The following is an 18997-nucleotide window of genomic DNA, read 5'->3' as shown; positions in this document are numbered from 1 at the left end:
CTGGACCAATAATGATAAACTGCTTTACAAGACCCCAAAATTGCTGTTAAGGATAGAACAGTAATGTGAAAAGCCTGCTGTTTTGCCATCAGTAAAAATCAGTGCAGACCTTCCAGGGAACCAGTATTATTAACCCTGCTGTTCTTAGGTGATGACCTAAGGCATCTCTAAGAGAGAGAGGGAGAGGGCTTTTGTTATTCCAAACAGCACAGCTGATCTGTACACAAGCTTTTGTACTCGCGGATCTTCAGAGGAGGGAAGGTCAGACCTGAACAAGCCAAAAGCTTGTCTTTTTCTCCCTGTTACATCACCTAGTGCCAGTAACACAGTTTCCTCTCCACAAACTTGCTCGAGGACTCCCGGGACGCGGCGCTGCTCTGCCGGTCATTTCGCCCGGGGCAGGGGGGCGCGGAGCTGCCGCCCCGCGGCCGGGACCGCCCGCTGCCCCGGCTGGACCCCGCCGCCGGCCTCCTCCCCGCCTCCCTCCGCCGCCGCAGACGCCGCTTTCCTGCACGCCCGGTGCAGAGCCGCGCCGCCCGGCTCCCGGCGCTTCTCCTGCCCGCCAAGGTAACGAGGAGCTCAGCGCGGCTTCGCCTCGGCGCCGCGCTCCCCTCCTTCCCTGCCCTTCCTTCGCCTCCCGCGCCCGCAGGACCCTCGGGAACCGGCGCCTCCGGAGCGCCGATCTGCTGCCGGGTGAGACCGGGGAGCCGAGCCCGGGGCCCCCCTTCCCTCCGCCGCCCGCCCCCCGGGCCCTCCTCCTGTCACTGATTCGGTGCCGGAGCCCCGGGTGTCTGAGCACCCCTTCCGCAGCCCCGGCCCGCCGCCGCGGCTCCCGAGCTGTCAGTGCGCAGGCAGAGCCCCGCGCCGCCAACCGCCGCCGCCAACCGCCGCCGCCAACCGCCGCCAACGGCCGCCAACCGCTGCCGCCAACGGCCGCCAACCGCTGCCGCCAACGGCCGCCAACCGCCGCCACCGCGAGGCGGCCCCAGGTACCGCCCCGGGGGAGCCGCTGCCGGCGCGGCCGGCTGCACCTGAAGGGGAAGCGGTCGGGACTGCGCTCCCCCGGCCGGGCAGGGGGCGGTCGTGGCGCTGAGGGGCGACGCCGGCAGGCGCGGCGGCGCCTCGGGGCGGGGGAGGCCGGCGGCGCGGGGCGGCGGGAAGGGCCGCGGCGGGTGCGAGGCGCCCGGGCGCGCCCTGCTGTGCGAGCTCCGCCGCGGGGCCGCCGCGGGCCGGGCTGCGCAGGCCAACAGGTTCGCGGGAAATACCTGCATAAGCACCCCTTCCCCGGCCTTGCCTTTTAAATGTGTGTGTGTGTGTGTGTGTAGATATACATATATACATATATATATACACATGTATATATACACACAATATAAAACCGTTAGCGTTTATGCAGAAAAGGGATATGAAATTGTGGCCCTGTTCTGGGCAGTCAGAGTGCTTTCCCGGGCCACCATGGGGGAGGCCATCCTGGAAAATTCCCCGAGGGGCAATTTCTCAGATGGCAACTAGCGTAATGCTTACTTGGACCCCCGCTCCAGATTCCTGAGGGAACCGAGTCCCTCAGGTTTTCCAGAGACTGATATACATGGCCGATTCTGCAAAGTGCAAATAATCTAGGCTAACCCTTCTCTGGGTACTTGACAGTCTCCCTGTCGTCTCCTCGGCCCACTCCCTAAGCGCTCCTAGGCAAATGGGTCAGTGGCTCCAGGTGATCCTTCTAGCAGACGCTCAGGGAGCTTCTGCACTGCCGGCCGGCTAGAAGGCAGCGTTGTGGCCTGTCGGTTTATGCACATACTGAATGAGCCTTGCTTCAATTATTCATTCGGTGCCTTTGCAATCTTCTGCAGTTTCTCTTCTCTAGGGAGATGATGTGTAACAAAGCATTGAAATAATTTGCCATTGAGGTTGTGATGCTATCTAGGCACATGGCAGCTGTTCACTTGAACAGCCATTCTCACGGGTTAATTCATAACAGTAAAAGGTATGTCAAGAGAGAATGAGGATTCCCAGTAGGGCAGCGTTACCCTTTACATTCTTTGTGTTCCCCTCTGAAAAGCCATAATGCAGCTAAGACCAGAACCTTGAATAGTTATTACACTAGATTCTAGAAATGAGATTTGTATTTTTTGTCTGCAGGAATTAATGCCTTCAAAGTACATATGATCTCCATAATGGAGAAACGATGCCTTCAAAGTGGGGTTGATTTAAATCTGATAATTTGTCAGTGTGGTGGACATTTTCTGTTTTACAGGTGAAGAGACAGGTGCAGAAATGGAATACAGTGGAGACAGAGTTGGTGGCAAAACTTGGAATCCCGTTTATTGTTATTTATGTTTTACTAATGTGATTGTCAGTTGTGCTGTGCTCTTCTCCACTGGCTCCAGAGAGCACCCACTGAAAAACTGAGAATCATTTGCATTTTCCTAATAACGGAAAAAGAGTGGCCCCACAGTGGCCAATGGCTATACTTATCAAAGTATAGGATTACTGTACATTTCCAAACAGCAGTATGGCCAGGAGTTGACCTCCAATTCTTGGAATTCTCTTTCTTGTGTCTGATAGCAATCCAGATGAACACCGCTACACAGAGAAACGCTGTATCTCTAGGATGTGAAGAGCCTGATTGAACCTTCTGTGTGTAACACCCAATATGAAGGTCAGAAGAAAAAGGCACTAGTACTAGTGCAAAGCAAACATGCGGTGAGCTCCAGGTGTTCACTGTCATTGTACCAGAATTTCCACACTGTTGTTAGTTGTAGGCAGAGCACATTGAAATAAAGTGGCAGCTGGTGAATTTCCAAGATGGGGAGTATCTCTGAGAAGTTAATATTCTCAGCTGGGAAATATCTCCCTCCAGGAGACTTCAGGTCAGGACTTCATTATTCCTTTCCATTTTCCTTTATGTTTTTCTTTGCTCTCCTGTGAAAGGAAATTTGCCCAATACTCAGATGAGATACACAACTGCTGTGCTGCTGCCTCTCTTGTCAATCACTTGTCTTTCCCAGCATGCATACTTCCTCCAGACAGGTTAGAGAACAAAGGAGGAATTCCTGCTGCATCTAATCAAAGGTCTGAGGTTTCCAGCAGAGATAATCCAGCCAGCATCAGGAACTGATCACAGAACAAAGCAGTAAGTGGCTACTCTGGAGACTGGTAATCAATTGCTAACACCTCAGTTAGCAGTGCGGTTGATAAAGTCCTATTTCTCCCCTTTTGCCATTCCTCTGGTTTATCCATTTCATGGGCATTTTCTGTTCTATCCGGGTCTCAGCCACAGTGCCAGGAAAACCTTCCCTGCCTGCCGTAAGGCATCTGGGGAGGCCACGCAAGTGGTTACTGGAATGAGAACCAGAGTCAGATGAGAGATTTAAGTCACTGTTATTAAAAGAAATGCCAGACCATATTTATTCCTATGTATACAAAGGATTACCTATATATTTTATGCCTCCTTGTGATCACCCTGACAGGTGTTTTGAGGTTTGAGGACAGTACCTGCAGTTCTTTGGTTAAGGGCAGATGCAAAGAAAATATTTAAAGTCCTCTGAAATCAACCAGGTGCTTCAGTGCATTCTTTCAGTGTGTACTGCTAGTATAACCCACAGTGAGTATAATAAATTATGACATTTTAAATATATCCCTAGGTCTTTGAAGAGAGCTGGTCACATCTTTCCCATTTAGTGTTTCAGAATTCCAAAAGCTTCTGACAGAATTCACTGAATTGGCTTATGTTCATTTTACATATTAAGTTTTTTTTTCAAAATAAAATAGATTTATTTTTTTTTAAGTAAAAAATGAGATTCTAGGTCATGGTTGTACATTAATTTAAATATTTGCCATGGCAAGTTGCAGATCATAGCAGGTGAAAGAGGCTATGAACTGAGTAAACATGATTTTCTGAACAGGAAAATCTTCTTTAAATAAATATTGGAAGATTCACAGCTCATTATCTGTGTATTTTTAGGCAATTCCAGTCCTTCAGACAGTTCACAAGCTGCTTAAAACCGATTTGATAGCTGTATCAGTGTGTCCTGGTTTTGCTTCTGTTCAGTGTTTTCTTGGATGACCTGGATGGTAATATAAAGAGTGAGTGTATCAGATTTGCCAATCACATGCAACAGTGAAACTTTAAGTATGTCAGAGGAAGAGAGCAGAATTCAAAATTATTCCCACAAATTGGAAGAACTGCTAGGAAAATTTAGTAGGAAAAAATGCAAGGTATTACAGCAAGGCAGGAATAATCAACAGCATAAGCAGTTGAGAGAAACAAATGACTAGGTGGCAACTCTGGAAAACAATCTGAAGGTTATAATAGATTACAAACTGAGCATGAGTCAATGTTATGCTGTTGCAAAAGAAGGCAAACATCTTGCTAGGATATGTAAAAGACATAGCCTGGAAGACACATGCAACAATCCTCCTGTTCTATTCAGCATTACTAAAGCCTGAGTTGGAGCTGTGTTAAGTTTTGGTTATTATACTTTGAGACAGGTACAGGGCAGCTGGAGGGCATCCAGAGGAGGGCAGCAGGATTGATCAAAGGTCTGGAAAACATGACCTACAAAGAAGGTTTGAAAGAACTAAGGTTGTTTAGCCTAAAGACAAGAAGGCTGGCAGGAGAATTTAACAGGAGGTAAGAAATAGCAGAAAGAAAGATTATTTTAGACTATAGGAATAAGTTTCTAGGAGCTAGGATAATAAAGATGTGGAATATTTTTCTAGGGAGCGGGTGAGAACTTAAGAACAAGTTTGACAATTATCCATGAAGAATGAAATCAGGATAGTGATCCTAGAATGCGAATATATATTGGACTATTTGACTTACTCAGTTCCCTTCCAGATGTATTCTTTTATCATTTTGTGAAGGCAATATGATCGTTTAATGTAAATGAAATAAAAGCTATCTGCTAGCCCCATTCTGATGTCTGCCTAATAACTCAAGGGTAGCATAGCCCCTGTGCAACAATGCAGCACTTTCTGAAAAGAGCCTGAAAGAAAAGGAACAGTTTACTAGAAGACAGTTAAAACAGCTCTTTTTGGAGAAGACATAGGTATCAAGATATATATACTGATTTATCTGGAGCAGATACTTGACTGAGTCTTATCAATGCTGAAAATAATGCTGTGGAGAAAGAACAATGAATGAGGCTTAGCTGTTAGCAACCTGGTATGAACTGAAAATACAAACTCTTACCTTAATTTTAATATTTTACTTCCTGACTGAAAGACTGTAGTCCAAAAATGGTTTTTAGAGATAAAATAAAATATAATAACAGCATTTAGAACTAGAATAAAATGAAGCACAGTTCTACAATTGATATTTTTAGGCATCTCTCCTAGAGGACCTAGATTTTCTCTCCCTGTACTCATGGTTTAACATATATTGTTTATATAAATGGAACAGATGATCCCCTGTGCACAGTGAAAAATAATAGATTTCTGTGAGGAGACAGGTAGAAAGAATTAAGGGAGCAATGATCATCTCTTTTGGATGCTGTAGTGATGAGCTGCCCATAAGAACCTGAACAGAGCACACTCTGAGTCTAGCCAAAGAATATTTTAATCCTCTAAAGGGAGAAGGATTTCTCTTTCTCTCGAGTCTGAGAGACACTAAAAACATTCTGGGAGGAATGGAAGTGTTTTTTTTTACACCAACCAGGCAACTGGGAATCTTTTATGTGAAAACAGATATTCTCTGGGACCGAAAGGCTGCAAAGTGACTGCTAGAAAGAATCTGTGTTGAATGAACAAGACAGGAGAAAATGAAGAATTAGGCTTTGCTGTTTAGAAGGCTATTTTCACTGAGCTGCTGCTCAATGAACTGCAGCATATTAGCATTGGAATCCAGTATAGTTTAAACACTCTTACACTGGTATTACCATAAATTGTTTGAAATCCTCATATTTTGATTTTCTCTGGGACATGTGTGTACAAAGTATAACACTCTATAAGTTCTGATTCCTCTTTTTTTCGACCCTCATCTTTCATAACTGCTTAAATACTTGCTGAAAAATGATTTATTTAGAAAGCTAGTCACTTGGTGCCCCGAATACTTTGGATTAAATTCACATCCCCTCCACCCAAGGACTGACCAACCAGTGATTCACATTAGCTCCTACTCTTTTTGTATGGGTTTATTTCAGTTCTTCTTGTCCCATTCTTTGCTTTGTGGACATAAAAGAGACAGAATGCTGCTGGACTTAGATTTTGATAAGCCTGATTTGTAGAAAGCAACTAATGCTGAAGAGCATTATGTATGCTGCAAGACTTCTTTGCTAATCAGGAACTGCTGTACCACCCAGGGGAAATCTGAGTTTCAACAAACCAGCTGATGTCAAAGATGGGAGAAGTCACATGTAATGTTTATTCCTTAAATGATTATTTATTGATTTATTTACCAACTTCTTGGGTATGAAAGCAAAGGGATTGTCATGTCAGACCATTTACAGAGAATAGGACCAGAAAAAAAAATCATTAGTGTATGTGAACTCTCTCAAAAACAGAGCTTGGCAGAACAGTTTTCATTTTGGAATAATACTGGCCTCTGCTTTGGTGCTAAGTGCAGGATGGTCATTTCTTAATTCTCCAGCTTCAGGCCTGTGTCCTACCCCAGCAGCAGGAGCAGAAAGGAATGCTAAAGCAGAGACAGTAGTAGTGTTCATGGAAATATACAGATCTTTAGTGCTTTTGATCACCTCCACTAAACCAGAGCTCAGTGAATTTCCAAATTGAGATGTTGCAGCATGTTGGCAGTAAAGAGCAGCACTGCAGTGCAATTCACAGTGTTCTCTGAGTATCTTCACAGTAATGAAACAGCAGGGTATGAAAAGAAATTAAGGTGATTTTTTTAGCTGAGTTTGATGGCAGATGTTAAGAGACAGCAAGCGTTCTTGCCTTACCTGCAAGACAAGGAAAAAAAACACCCTAGAAAAGCAAAATTCCTGTAGGCAAATGCCTCAGTGTAGAATAGGGTTTGTCCAGATGGATTTGTGAAGCGTACTGTCAGAACACCAATCAATGGATCAATGGCATGTGACTTTTTCTTAAAGTATGTTAAGCGCAGCATTTGATGGATCAAAAGACCAAAGCAATTATGTTTGCATTGATGAAACACAGCGTTACAAATTGCTCTGTCAAGCTGCTCTTGCTGCCATCAAAAGGGAACTGAATCTGATCCCATTCTGAAAGTTTTCTGTTAACTGTAAATAACTGAGGAGAGGACCACAGTTACCCAGTTTGTGAACCACATCTTTGGCTGCATTGGTAAACAAACTCTTAGCAGTCAGTGAGCTCAGACATGACTAGGATACAAAAATACTTTTGTCGTCTTTGTATGTAATCCCAGCTGGCACTTAGCTATCCGTTAGTTTCCTTAGGGAATATTATTATACTCCACAGGCTTATCCTAACTTGTGATCTGATGATCAGCCAGCAAGAACGAGCATATCCCCCTTTGCTTTTATCCAGGTGGGTGACGTGGCAGGTCTTAAAGCAGAGACCAGAGAGCAGCGTTCCAGGAAGGTGGGGAACGGATGAGCTGGAAGCAACTACACCAGACACAAAGTTCCAGGAAAAAAAGGATTATGTGCCCATACAAATGAGAGAGAGAGAGAAGGTGTAGCTATGCAGTTGGAGAAGAAAGCAGACAAGAAACATTTAAAACTTGTTCTGTTTTCACATAGCACCTTACATAGTAGTTTAGCCCCTTGCATAAGTAGTTAAATTAAAATATTATCTTGGCTGATACAAAGTACAGGAGCACGAGCTCATGGGAAGAAATTGAGCATTTATAACCATTCCAAAGAGGATGAAGAACAAACCTTGGTAGTATGCCACAAATTCCAACATTTCATAATGATATCTCCACAGCCTTCAAGAAGAAGGTATGATTCCTGTAATCTACAGACAGTAAAAAATGGCTTTCATGTAAATGTTTACATCGGTGGCAGCTTCCACAGAGTCCCAGTAGTTCCAGGACAAATAAACCTCCCATTACAGTTGTTTCATTCTTACTGAGGGGACAATATGAGAACACTTAAGGCTCACTCTGAGATCATCTCCCCCAGTTGCTGCTGCTGCACCTGGCTTATTTGTTGTTGGCTGGCTGGGAATATGAAGGAAAGTGGCAATAAGGAACATAAGGTAAAATGAGTACAGCTTGCAGCTGGCTGGAGCAGTTACTCTACTTGCTTTTATTTCTATAGGCTTTTATTTCTATATTTTATTTGTTACAAGTAGTGATTGAAAGAAAATTGACAGCAGGGATATCAACTTTGAGAACAGAATAAGAACCCCCTTTTTTGGTCTGCAAGGTAGGAGGAGGAGGATGGAGAAGTAGAAAAGATGCCTCACTCATTGAAGGAAACTGCTAATTAGACACAGAGAAAAAAACAAAAAAGCAAAAAAAAAAAAAAAATAACTACCAAGAACTATGCCTTTGAAATGTTATTAGACTTTCATTTATTAACAGAAGGAATGGGGATTATCTTGCGAGCTAAACTTTCTTTCACTGGTGAGGAGTAAGTTTGAGGCACTGACCACAACTTAAGCTAAGGAAGGCTCCAGAGAGGTAGGAAGACTGAACCATAGTAAATGACAATAAAACAGAAATGTCAGAGTAAGAATCTGTATTAATTGATTTGAGAATATAGACTCTAGTGTTGTTCTGCACACTTAATGTTTCTACTTTGTCACTCACAGCTCAGACTTACTTGGTTGGTTGTAATGCAGAGATGTTTTAAAAAACCTCTAAGTATGAGTGAGCTTTATCACTACTTCAGGAAATCTAAGAATAAGCTTCTGTGTATTATGTCTGTCTAAATAGCTTTTTCATTCTCTATCATCCCTGTAAAGTCCCAGGCTTCTTTAGTTCTTGAGAAGAACATTTCTCTCTTTCCTGTCTAAAATCATATATCATAAGAGAACTCTTAACCTCTTAAGAGAGTCTCCCATGGTTCCATTACCAACAACTCCTTCACGTTCTTCCTTTAACACTGCTGTGATACTAACAAAATCTTGCCTGCTGATTCCACCTGATGAAATGATGAAATGGAATTGTCTTCTCATCTGAACAGTAGGTCTGTTGCAGGGGCAGTCTCTTTGGGAGCCTCCATGTGCTTCATACAGTTTTACCTCCCAAGACAAAGCAAAAAAACTAGAACTTCCATGAAAAAGTCCTCCCTCTAGGTGGCTTCCAGCCCAGCCACTTGAAACAATGAAATTACTCTCTGCTCTGTTCTCTGAGATCTCTGTGCCTGTCAGTCCCTTTAAACCTAGCTTCTGCTCTGGCCCATTTTCCATTTGGGGCTTCTCTCTCTCTCTCTCTCTCTCCGTCTCTCACCCACCCCCCTACACACACACCCCTTTCTCTCATAACTGAGGTCTGTATGGTATATGCTCTCAAAGTGTCAGTTACTTTCCTCCATCTACCAAGATGTTCCTGGTATTGCAGGTCAAAACATCTCAGTTAATCCTTTGTGCCAGCGTGATCTACCTTTTGGTGCAGCAATCCAGTTCCTCCTGCAGAGATGGGATGCTTCAACAAAGCCTAGTTCCACAGCCTTAGTATACTTAGTATATCTTGTGCATGCTAGGAGAAGGAAATGCACACAGAAGCCAGGCTAAAAGAGGAGGTTATGTTTGGGGATGGGAAAAGAGGTAGTTTACCTTTGACATTACTGTAACCGCATCCATGCAAAAATTGCTACAGTTGAAATGGTCTCAGTGTTTTATGTCTAAAGTAGCTGTTCAATAAACTATGTACAGTAACGGAGGCTTCTGGCTTTCTAAAGCTGTGGTTCCCAGCCCTTAGGGCTTCTCTGCCCCGTGCTTTTACATCAACCATTTACCACTGAACTTATTCCAAGCAATGGCTGTTTTTTTCATTACTGATGTAATTTCAGCCACAGTTGGTTTAACTGCAACTGAGGAACAACTTCATGGTATTTAACACTCATTTTATAAACTGTAATTTAGTCTAATGTTCTAACAATGTTTTCTGTTCTTTTTCCACTTACTAATCAGTGTCAGAGTATGTTTCTTCTCATTACCTCTTTTAGTCTTGTTTGCTTGAGGAGTGTGTATGTGGTGGAGGTTGGATTTGTGTAATTTATTCATTTAAAAAGTAGCCAACATTTTAAAATCTGTTGCACATTTTAGAGCCTTAGTCATTTATTATAATTTATGGCTCCCATCTAAGGTATGTTTCAAGCATCTTCTCTGTTAAAACACCACTTTGCCCATCTAAATTAATATATGCTTACATATATTTAAGAAGACAAAAGAAATATCACATTGTGTCACCCTGGCACTTCAGCTGTGTATACCAAATTTCCTTGAATATTATTATAGGAAGAACAGGCTTAATATCATGACCATTGTGGTGCATATATATCATCTTGTGCATATATAGCACATTCTAGCTTAAGCAGAGTTGTTAGGGTTTGTGAAATGTAACAGGTTTCATTAATATTCCAAAGCTCAGGCTAACATTAGAAGTTTCTGCCAAAATACAGTCTCTCCATTTCCTTTTCCTGAATATGCCTAGAAGTTGGGGCACTTCAAAAGAATTTTTGTCCCTCCACAGATCTTCAAGTACACAGAAGCTGGCTTATTATGTTAACAAACTCCTTTGACTCATTAAGAACATTTAAAATGAAGAATTTTATATTTTAGTGCCCTACAGTTCTGCAATACAAAGTGTTGCTTGCAGTTTCAAAAAAGCATCTCAAATACTTCAGACAGTGTTTTACCCCTCAGGATTGTTCCAGAGTTCAAAAGAACACATTCATCAAAAGCAGAGAAAAGCCAAAGCCATAAGTGAATCACTGAGTTTGTCACAAAGTACCCTTTATACAGATTTTGCTTTCCAGGAACTGCTACAACTAATTTCTCCTTGATGTTACAAAAAGTGACGTATTCACATCACTATCTGATCCTCATAAGCAGTATCTGGTGAGTGGAACAGACAGTGTGGTATCTAAGAAGAAAAAATCTTGCTCAATAAACACAGTCTTCTACTGATTAAAATAATTGAAACACTTGCAGCTGTCCTTAAGTATTAGAGTAAGAGCAAGGTAGAACAGGGCTTCCCTCTTTCAACTTACAGATTCTATGAGCTTTTGCAATTAATCCAACTACAGTGCTTCACTTTAATTTTGTAGCTCATTCTTCAGTGATCATATGGGTAAAACTCCAACTAAAATTAAATGATTTTTGCTTAAGTTAGGACTAGGGAATCTAGCTCATTAGTATTTTGGGGGGGGGGGGGGAAATCGTGTGTTTTACAAGAAGATCTGGCCTGCAAGTCTAGAAATGGGGTCACCTTTCTATTATTGAAAGCATCTTTCTAAATCTGTGCATTTCAGTGGAAGGATAATGCTAATTGTTTTTCCACAGGTGGATTGATTCTGTTCTAGGACAGAAAAAACACTTCCAGCCAGCATAAAGCTATTCATTAAGTTTCCTGTGTTTCAGCAAATGGTGAATTCTCTTCTCAAAAGAGGTTTGCAACTCCTGTCTTGCTGCCTGAGTCACTGCCATTTGAGTCCCTTCTTTTCAGGTCATTAATTTAATGTCAGTGCCTTTGAGAACGGTTTGGCTCCATCACGTGTTTTATGTTTCCAAATCCAAAATCTATTTCTTCTCTTCTTCCCTTTAGGCCACTGTCCCCGGTTGGTACAACCTGGTGTAAAGGCACTAGCATATCTTGTTTATCCCTTGGGTCTGCTTAGCTTCATTGTGTATCTCTGTGGTAACACTGTAGGTACTACCATGATAAGGATCAGCAGAATGGGGGATAGAGCAGTAGCACAGCTGCTATGCATGACCCATGTATGACCCATGCTGAAGACCAATCTCCCCTCTGACCTGGATCTCTCCCCTCACTCTGCTGTTTCAAGACTAATGCCACAGCATGAACTGCATGGCTGGTACCATGGTGCCCATGACCAGCCTCACACCCTTGATGCTGTTTGTTCCCTGACAGTACATTGGAGGCAAGTTACCACAGTAAAGGACTTGGGGAACACATGCAGGTGCTGGAGGAGCAAGAGAGCATTTTGGGGGCTGTATCTTTCAACCATACTACATTAACACTCAAACCCAAAAGTTCTTGTGAGTTGCTTCTGTTTATGGCACCATTGTAGCTATCTAAGTCTTCTTAATGATTGGCAAATTATTCTTATACTTCTTTGGTGTGAAAGGCTGTTATTAGATACTTTCTATATTACTTGAAATAGGTTAAGAATCTAAATAGTCCTGAGAGTAGTAAGCGGGAGCTGTCAAGGAAACAACATGCTAATGGCAACACAGCATAATGAACTACCTTATTTAAATGACTTGCCAGTAAGTTATTGAGAAGAGCTGATAAATAAGGGACTCTGCAGCAGCAGAGAGTATTTGCAACTGTAACTAACTGATTTAATCTTTTTCAAAGTGACCTTATTACAGAGAAATTAGCTTTGGAACTGAAACGAGGGTAGTTGTCATTTGAAGGAACATTAGATCAGATTCACTGACGAGTTTATTAAATTGCTTTGTCTTTTTGTGTTTGTTTTGCCAGCAGTGCTCTGCTCATGATATATTCCCTGACTCCCAGGTATTCTGAGTGAGCCCTGGAGCACAGGCAGTGCTTTAGAACCAGGCTGGTTAGAGCGGCTGAAAACACAAATGCCAAATCCTTTCCTGTCATTCCTTGTCTCAAGAGCATGCAGCAATATCACAGTCATGCTAGTGCAGCTGCACCGTGGTGATCAGTACAGTAACAATGGATGAGCATGAATCAGAAACATCTAACAGCCTGTTTAAGTTTGCCTTTAGGGCTTGGTTTTCCAACTGGAAGCTGAAATAAGCCTGCAGTGCTAGATGTAGAGCTCTCTGCAAACCTAATTCTGCTGAAGCAGAGGCTGAGCTCAGAGTGTGACTGTTTGCGATGTAGTTCTTCATGGGATGTTAGGGCTTATTAATGTTGTTTAAACTGCAGCAGTGGCCAAATGCTGTACAGACACAGTAGAAGAGAAAATCTTTGCCCTAAGGAGCTCACAAACTGAAAGGCAAAGGGAGGAAAAATAAAGATTGTGGAAGCAGATGCATCACAATTATCCATGGCTTAACAGTTCCATTAAAAATGCTTTCTTAAATTAATTTGCTAGATAAAGAATGGTCTCAGAGCTGCCTTTAGCTGTATGTGTCATGGGTAGGGGTTAGTAGTGCAGTGGGTTTGCAGCTCCGAGAAGGCAGAAGCTGTGGGAATCAGTTATTATCGAATCAGGAATCATGTCTCAGGAGGTCTCTAAGTCAACCTCCTGTTCTAAGCAGGGCCAAAACTGAAAGCAGTTCAGGCTGCTCAGGGATTTATCCAGTCTGGTCTTGGAAACTTCCAAGGATGGAGACTCCACAGTCTCTTTGGGCAAACTTTTCCAATGTTTATTATCCTCACAGTGAAAATTTTTTGCTTATGTCCGGTCTGAACTTTCTCTTTTTCATTTTATGACCACTGTCACTTGTCCCTCCACCATGTGCCTCAGAGCCTGGCTCTGTCTTGTCAATGACCTCCTCATTCTGGAAGGCTGCTAATAGGTCCCCTGACACGTTCTCTTCTTAGGGCTAGACAAGCCCAATTCCCCCAGCATATGCTCACATGTCCCTCACATGGCATGTGCTGCAGCCCCCAGCCATCTTGGTGGCCTTCCTCTGGACTCACTCTAGCATATCAACATCTTTCTTATATGGGGGGATCCAAAATTAAATGCAGTGTTCCAGGTGTGGTCTAATGAATACTGAGTAAAGGGGAATAATCACTTCCATCGGTTTACTGGCTAAACTTGATTGATACAGCCCAGTGTGTTGTTCGCCTACATCACTTCCATGGCATGCCACTAGCTCATACATAATCTGTTGTTCTCTAGGACCCCAGGTCCTTTTCGGCAGAGCTGCTCCCCAGCCAGTCAGTCCCCAGCCTATACGAGTCAGAGGGTAAGTCCATCCAAGGCACAAGGCTTTGCATTTGTCCTTGATGAATTTCATAAGGTTACTGTTAGCCTATTCCTCTGGACTGTCTAGGTCCCTCTGAATAGCAGCTGTAGCCCCAAGTTTGTTAACTGCCTCCTCTCCCCCACCCCAGTTTAGTGTCATCTGACACTGATAAATGGGCATTCTGTCTCATCCTCCAGATCACTGATAAAAAATATTAAAGAGAATATCTAAAACACACTGTTCATCATGACCCTTTCAGCCTGATTGCCTACCTAGATTGTAACATCCCAACTTGGATACAAGAATGCTTTAGAGGACTATATCAAAAGCCTTGCTAAAAGGTAAATAGCATCCACTGTTCTTTTCTCATTCACAGATACAGTCATTTTATCACAGAAGACAGTCAGTTTGATTAGGCATGATTTACCATTAGGTAATCTATGCTGACTGTTCCTTTCCCTTAATTATCTTTGTATCCCTCACTGGACCCAGTCTTGGGTGTACCAAGACATGCTGAATGATATTCACAGGGACCAAAGTGAAGCTAACTGGCCATTAGTTCTTCAGATTGTCTTATTTGCACTTTCTGAAGATGAGTGCAACATTTGCCTTTCTCTAGTCATCAGGCACCTCCCTTGATCTTCACAGCTCTTCAAAGATGATACAGTGGCCTTGCTGTGGTGTTGGCCAGCTCTCTCAACCCCTTTCCATGCAACCTGGGGGGTGTAAAGGATGTGTTCAGGAGAAACATTTTAAGTCAGGAAAAGCATTTCAGGGACAGGGAAGAAAATACTGAGATGTTTGTGAGAGAAGTGATCTAATATAAAATCAGGACATGGATGGATATTTCTTTTTTTTTTTCTTTGCTAGTATGTCCTTTACATATAATTGGGTGAGAACATAATTCATTCTCATTTTGGATTTCAGTTTTATTCTCAAGTATGAAGGAGCAAGGACTGTAGGTCAAACTGAATTCCTGCTAATGAGTTATTCTAGCTAGCACATCTTGCCAAAATGGGGTCCCATTGCCATCTCACAGTCTACATGGATTCCATCTGCTTTACTTTCACTACTAGGTCATCCCAGTTGTTTCAAATGCTTATCCATTTATCCTTTGTAATTCAGGGTTTATCTTCACCCTTCCCCCAATAGTAGCCTGTTTTACTCCTGTTCTGCTGGCCTCTGAATTCATTGTTTGCTGGCTGGCAAGGCACCAGTTCTAGGGTGACAGATGGGGCAGACTGCAAACCAGGCAGTTGCCTCCCAGCCTGAATGATATTTTAATAAGCACAGAGAGGTGACAGAGAGAGAAGCTTCTCACTGGAATGACTGGCAGTTTTGTTTTCAGCATGAAAGCACTAATAGATGATTTTTGGCTTTACTCCAGAAAATCACAGAAACTGGAGGCAGAAAATCGCATTAGTTCCTAATGTATCCCTCCTTTTTAAGGGTCAGAGAAGATTTTTCTCTTTGATTTGTTCTGCAGACAGTGAGTTGTTTCCTCATTTCTCGTATTTCAGTCCCCTCTATGGGCTACTGTACTCTGGAAACTTGTCTTCTATCTATCTTTTATTTTCCTTATTTTTTTCATTTCATTTACTTTCTTCATTTTCATCCTTCCTCCCTAAAGAATCTCTCTTTCCCCAGTTTCTCTACACCCTTCACAGATTCACAGAGAAGCTGGTTAAAAGCCTGAATAATGGGGCCTACCAACTTTGTTGGCTTCCAGTTTCTACACCATGTGAAACAGTTAGCGCAGTGCCAGGCAATGACATCTGCATGGGAATCTCTAGAGCGTATGTCCTCTCCTCCCTGCCCTTCAGCTGTGTCTCAGTTGCATAATGCAGATCCTATGCAGGGCTTTGTTTCTTCCTTGGTCTTACAAACAAAAGTATTATGAAGGGAATCTCTGGCAGAGCCCCAACAACCTCTGAGATCCCGCTTGGTTGTGAGCAGTTCTCTGCTGACAAACTGTAAGATAGCCAGGATGTCAAAGAAGAAGATTTTCTGTCTTCCTATAAGTACAAGACAAAAAGATCTAGCTAGCACTGGGGAAATTTCAAAAAGATGCTGTGATCTAAACTGAGATTAGGTCCCAAACACTGATCAGAGAGTGCGCTGGAGACTTCTCAGCAGTTGACATAGACCTTGATGTCTATTTTGCAAGATTCAGGTCTGGGCCTCAGCTGGTGTATGAGCTGGAAAATAATGTGATTCCTGGTAAAATGTGCTTCTTTTTCCTTTCAGATACAATAATGACCCTGAAGGTTCAGCTCATGTTTGGCTTCCTCTGGTGTGTGCTTTTTCTGCCTATAGATGGCTTCCCAGCAGACAGCAGTACTGAATTCCGCTCTGCTTTCTCTGTAGCCAGAACCAGCAGCATGGAAGGGAGCTCTGAGATGGTCATTACATTTGACAAAGTGTATGTGAACATTGGCAATGATTTTGATCCGAAGACAGGGTTGTTCCGATGTCGGATCCCTGGAGCCTATTACTTCTCTTTCACTGTTGGGAAATACCCGAAGAAAAATTTGTCTGTCATGCTGATGAGAAACAAGAATGAGGTACAAGTGATTGTGTACGATGAACATCACCGCAAGGAACGGAAGGTAGCCAGCCAGAGTGCCATGCTGCAGCTTGACTATGGTGACACAGTCTGGCTGCGTTTGCATGGAGACCCCAAGTATGCTCTCTACAGCAACGTGGGCCCCTATACAACTTTCAATGGCTATCTAATCTATCCAGACACTTCTGCCTTCTTCCAGAATGCTCTGAGCTCTCAGGAGCTGGGGCCACCCCATCACAATATTCAACAACTTCCAGGAGAGCAGAATGAGGCTTCACAGCGACACGTGTTATCTGATCAACCAAACAGGGAGCAAGACCCTCGCTCTGCATTTTCTGTCGCTCGCTCACAAAGTCTCCTGGGGACAGATGACAAGCAAACCCAACATGAACCAATCACATTTGATACGGAGTTTGTGAATATTGGAAAAGATTTCAATTCTTCTAGTGGCATCTTCTCATGCCGTATACCTGGTGCATATTATTTCTCCTTCACCATTGGCAAAATGCCCTTTAAGACTATGTCAGTGAAACTTATGAAGAACCACAATGAAGTGCAGGCCATGATCTATGATGACAACCACTCCAAGAGGCGGGAGATGCAAAGCCAGAGTATTATGCTGCCCCTGCAATATGGGGACACTGTCTGGCTCTACAGCCATCAACATGATGGCTATGGTGCCTACAGCAACCATGGCAAGTACATCACCTTCACGGGCTTCCTGATCTATTCAGAGGCTCAGTCAAAGTGGCTTCCAGGTGCCAACTCACCCCAAGGGTCAGAAAATTAAATGTGAATGTGAAAGGAGCATTAAGAGAAGCCAAGGTGCCATGTACTTGGGTGTAACTCCTGTTCAGGTATCATCCTCTAACATTGAGCATGCTAACATGTGTCCAGTGCTTTCCTTATGCTGCACGCTTGTGCCATGGCTGCAGGGCTGTTGCTGTGTCTGTCATTCATCCATAGAAAGGTCTTTACAGGATGTGTGTGTGTGTCCCATGTTGGTGTTTGATTTAAGCATAAAGCATGAGATAGTTTTGGGGGCAGGGGTGGGACAATGTAGTTAGATGCTGAGGTTCAGAGAGCCACTGCAGCAATGTTACTGCAGATCCCTAGCATCCATAAAGCAAAAGACTTTATTTGCATAGCTGGGGAGGGAAAAAATGTAATGCAAATGAATGTAATAAAAATACAAAAAAAAAGAGTGAAATTTGCTGAGATTTGAATTTGTTATTACCTGTGAGACCTATGTGCTTGTAAATGCCTGAGGTACCAATTCAGGCGAGAAAGAAACGTGGTGGTTGTATGAGCTGTGGCATGTGTTACTGAGACAGCCTGTCTGTGTCTTCTCTGCAAGATCAGATGTGTGTGTGAACTGTTGGTACCTCATATGATTTTATTGCAAGTTTCACGATACTTAGTGCTTTTCTTAATCTGAAGTTGCTGAAGTCAAGAAGCTGTGTTTGAGAATTGCAGCTTCCATTTAATGAAAATAGTAATAAATTTAAAAAATTTAAATAAAAATTAATTTTTTACACTAGTAGCCCTTGTGAAGGAGGAAGGCCCAAATCTATGAACTGGCCAACCTCTGAAATCTCAGAAACAAGATAACTAAGAGAAATATAACATATATTTTCTAATCTCCTAATTTTTGTGTCAGGAGCAGGCTCATGATTTATAAGCATGAATGTATGTATGTTGTGCAGTGGCAGTATTGACTACAGTGGCATTTATATTCCCCAGCAATGATCTCCTGGGATACAAGGGTTTGACTAACCTACCTCACACCATACTGCTAACCTAATCAAAATGTGATCCAAGATACCATTAAGTGATACTTTCAGCGCCTATGTTCCAGTGGTATCATATCAATCTGTATTCCTTGGAGCTGTAGAGCTGCTGTAGAGGGACTGGTGTGGCACTGTGTTCCTGCAGAGCAGGGGACAGCCATAACCTAATAGGCTAAGGTGGGTAATGGGAAACCAGTAGGCTGGCAGCTTCATTGTGGTTGTGTGATCAGTGCACTGGTCTGTTTGATACTCAGCTGAGCCCTGGTTTGTCTCTCAAATGACCTAAACTGCAAAAGTACCCCAGCTTAAACATGCGTGCAGCTTTGCACTTGAGTTTAATTTATAGTCTGCTCAATAAACAACAAAGCCTTTAAACTGACCCTAATGAAATCCTGAATTCAAAGCAGTACATTTGTATCTGAGTCACCAAGCCAAAGCTGCAGCTTTATCCAGACATTCAGCTAGCTCAGACTTTATATTCTTTAGCAAGACAGTGTTTTCGTGAACTAATGACATCTCAACCCAGCTTTTTAGTCAAGTTCTCTTCTCAAGCTGAACTTGTTTGCAGTCCCTCCCTATCTCCATCACCCCTGCATATCCTAGACATTAAAGACTGAGGACATGGTGCAGGTAAAATGTGAAGGGTGAAAACTGAAAATGTAAAAAT

General features: G+C 42.9%; 1 protein-coding gene across 2 annotated transcripts; it reads left to right on the top strand.

Moving 5' to 3' along the window:
- Positions 1–530: 530 nt before the first annotated feature.
- Positions 531–17704, top strand: C1QTNF4 (C1q and TNF related 4). 2 transcript variants are annotated; one of them, XM_062577276.1, is made up of 2 exons: positions 531–567; positions 16222–17704. In XM_062577276.1, exon 2 carries the CDS (start codon positions 16230–16232, stop codon positions 17328–17330), a length of 1101 nt encoding a protein of 366 aa, XP_062433260.1. In that variant the 5' UTR covers positions 531–567; positions 16222–16229; the 3' UTR covers positions 17331–17704. The 2 variants fall into 2 exon arrangements, with proteins under 2 accessions (XP_062433260.1, XP_062433259.1); XM_062577275.1 differs by lacking the exon at positions 531–567 and adding an exon at positions 926–989.
- The last annotated feature ends 1293 nt before the right edge of the window (positions 17705–18997 follow it).

Source organism: Rhea pennata, chromosome 5, assembly GCF_028389875.1.
Source record: "Rhea pennata isolate bPtePen1 chromosome 5, bPtePen1.pri, whole genome shotgun sequence".
NCBI classification, from domain to species: Eukaryota; Metazoa; Chordata; class Aves; order Rheiformes; family Rheidae; genus Rhea; species Rhea pennata.
The sequence above is the reverse complement of the archived record's forward strand: the minus strand, read 5'-3'. Positions and strand labels throughout refer to the sequence as shown.

Bases quoted from the DNA above. Each gene is read 5' to 3' on its own strand.
- C1QTNF4 (XM_062577276.1), top strand. From the start codon at position 16,230: ATGACCCTGAAGGTTCAGCTCATGTTTGGCTTCCTCTGGTGTGTGCTT.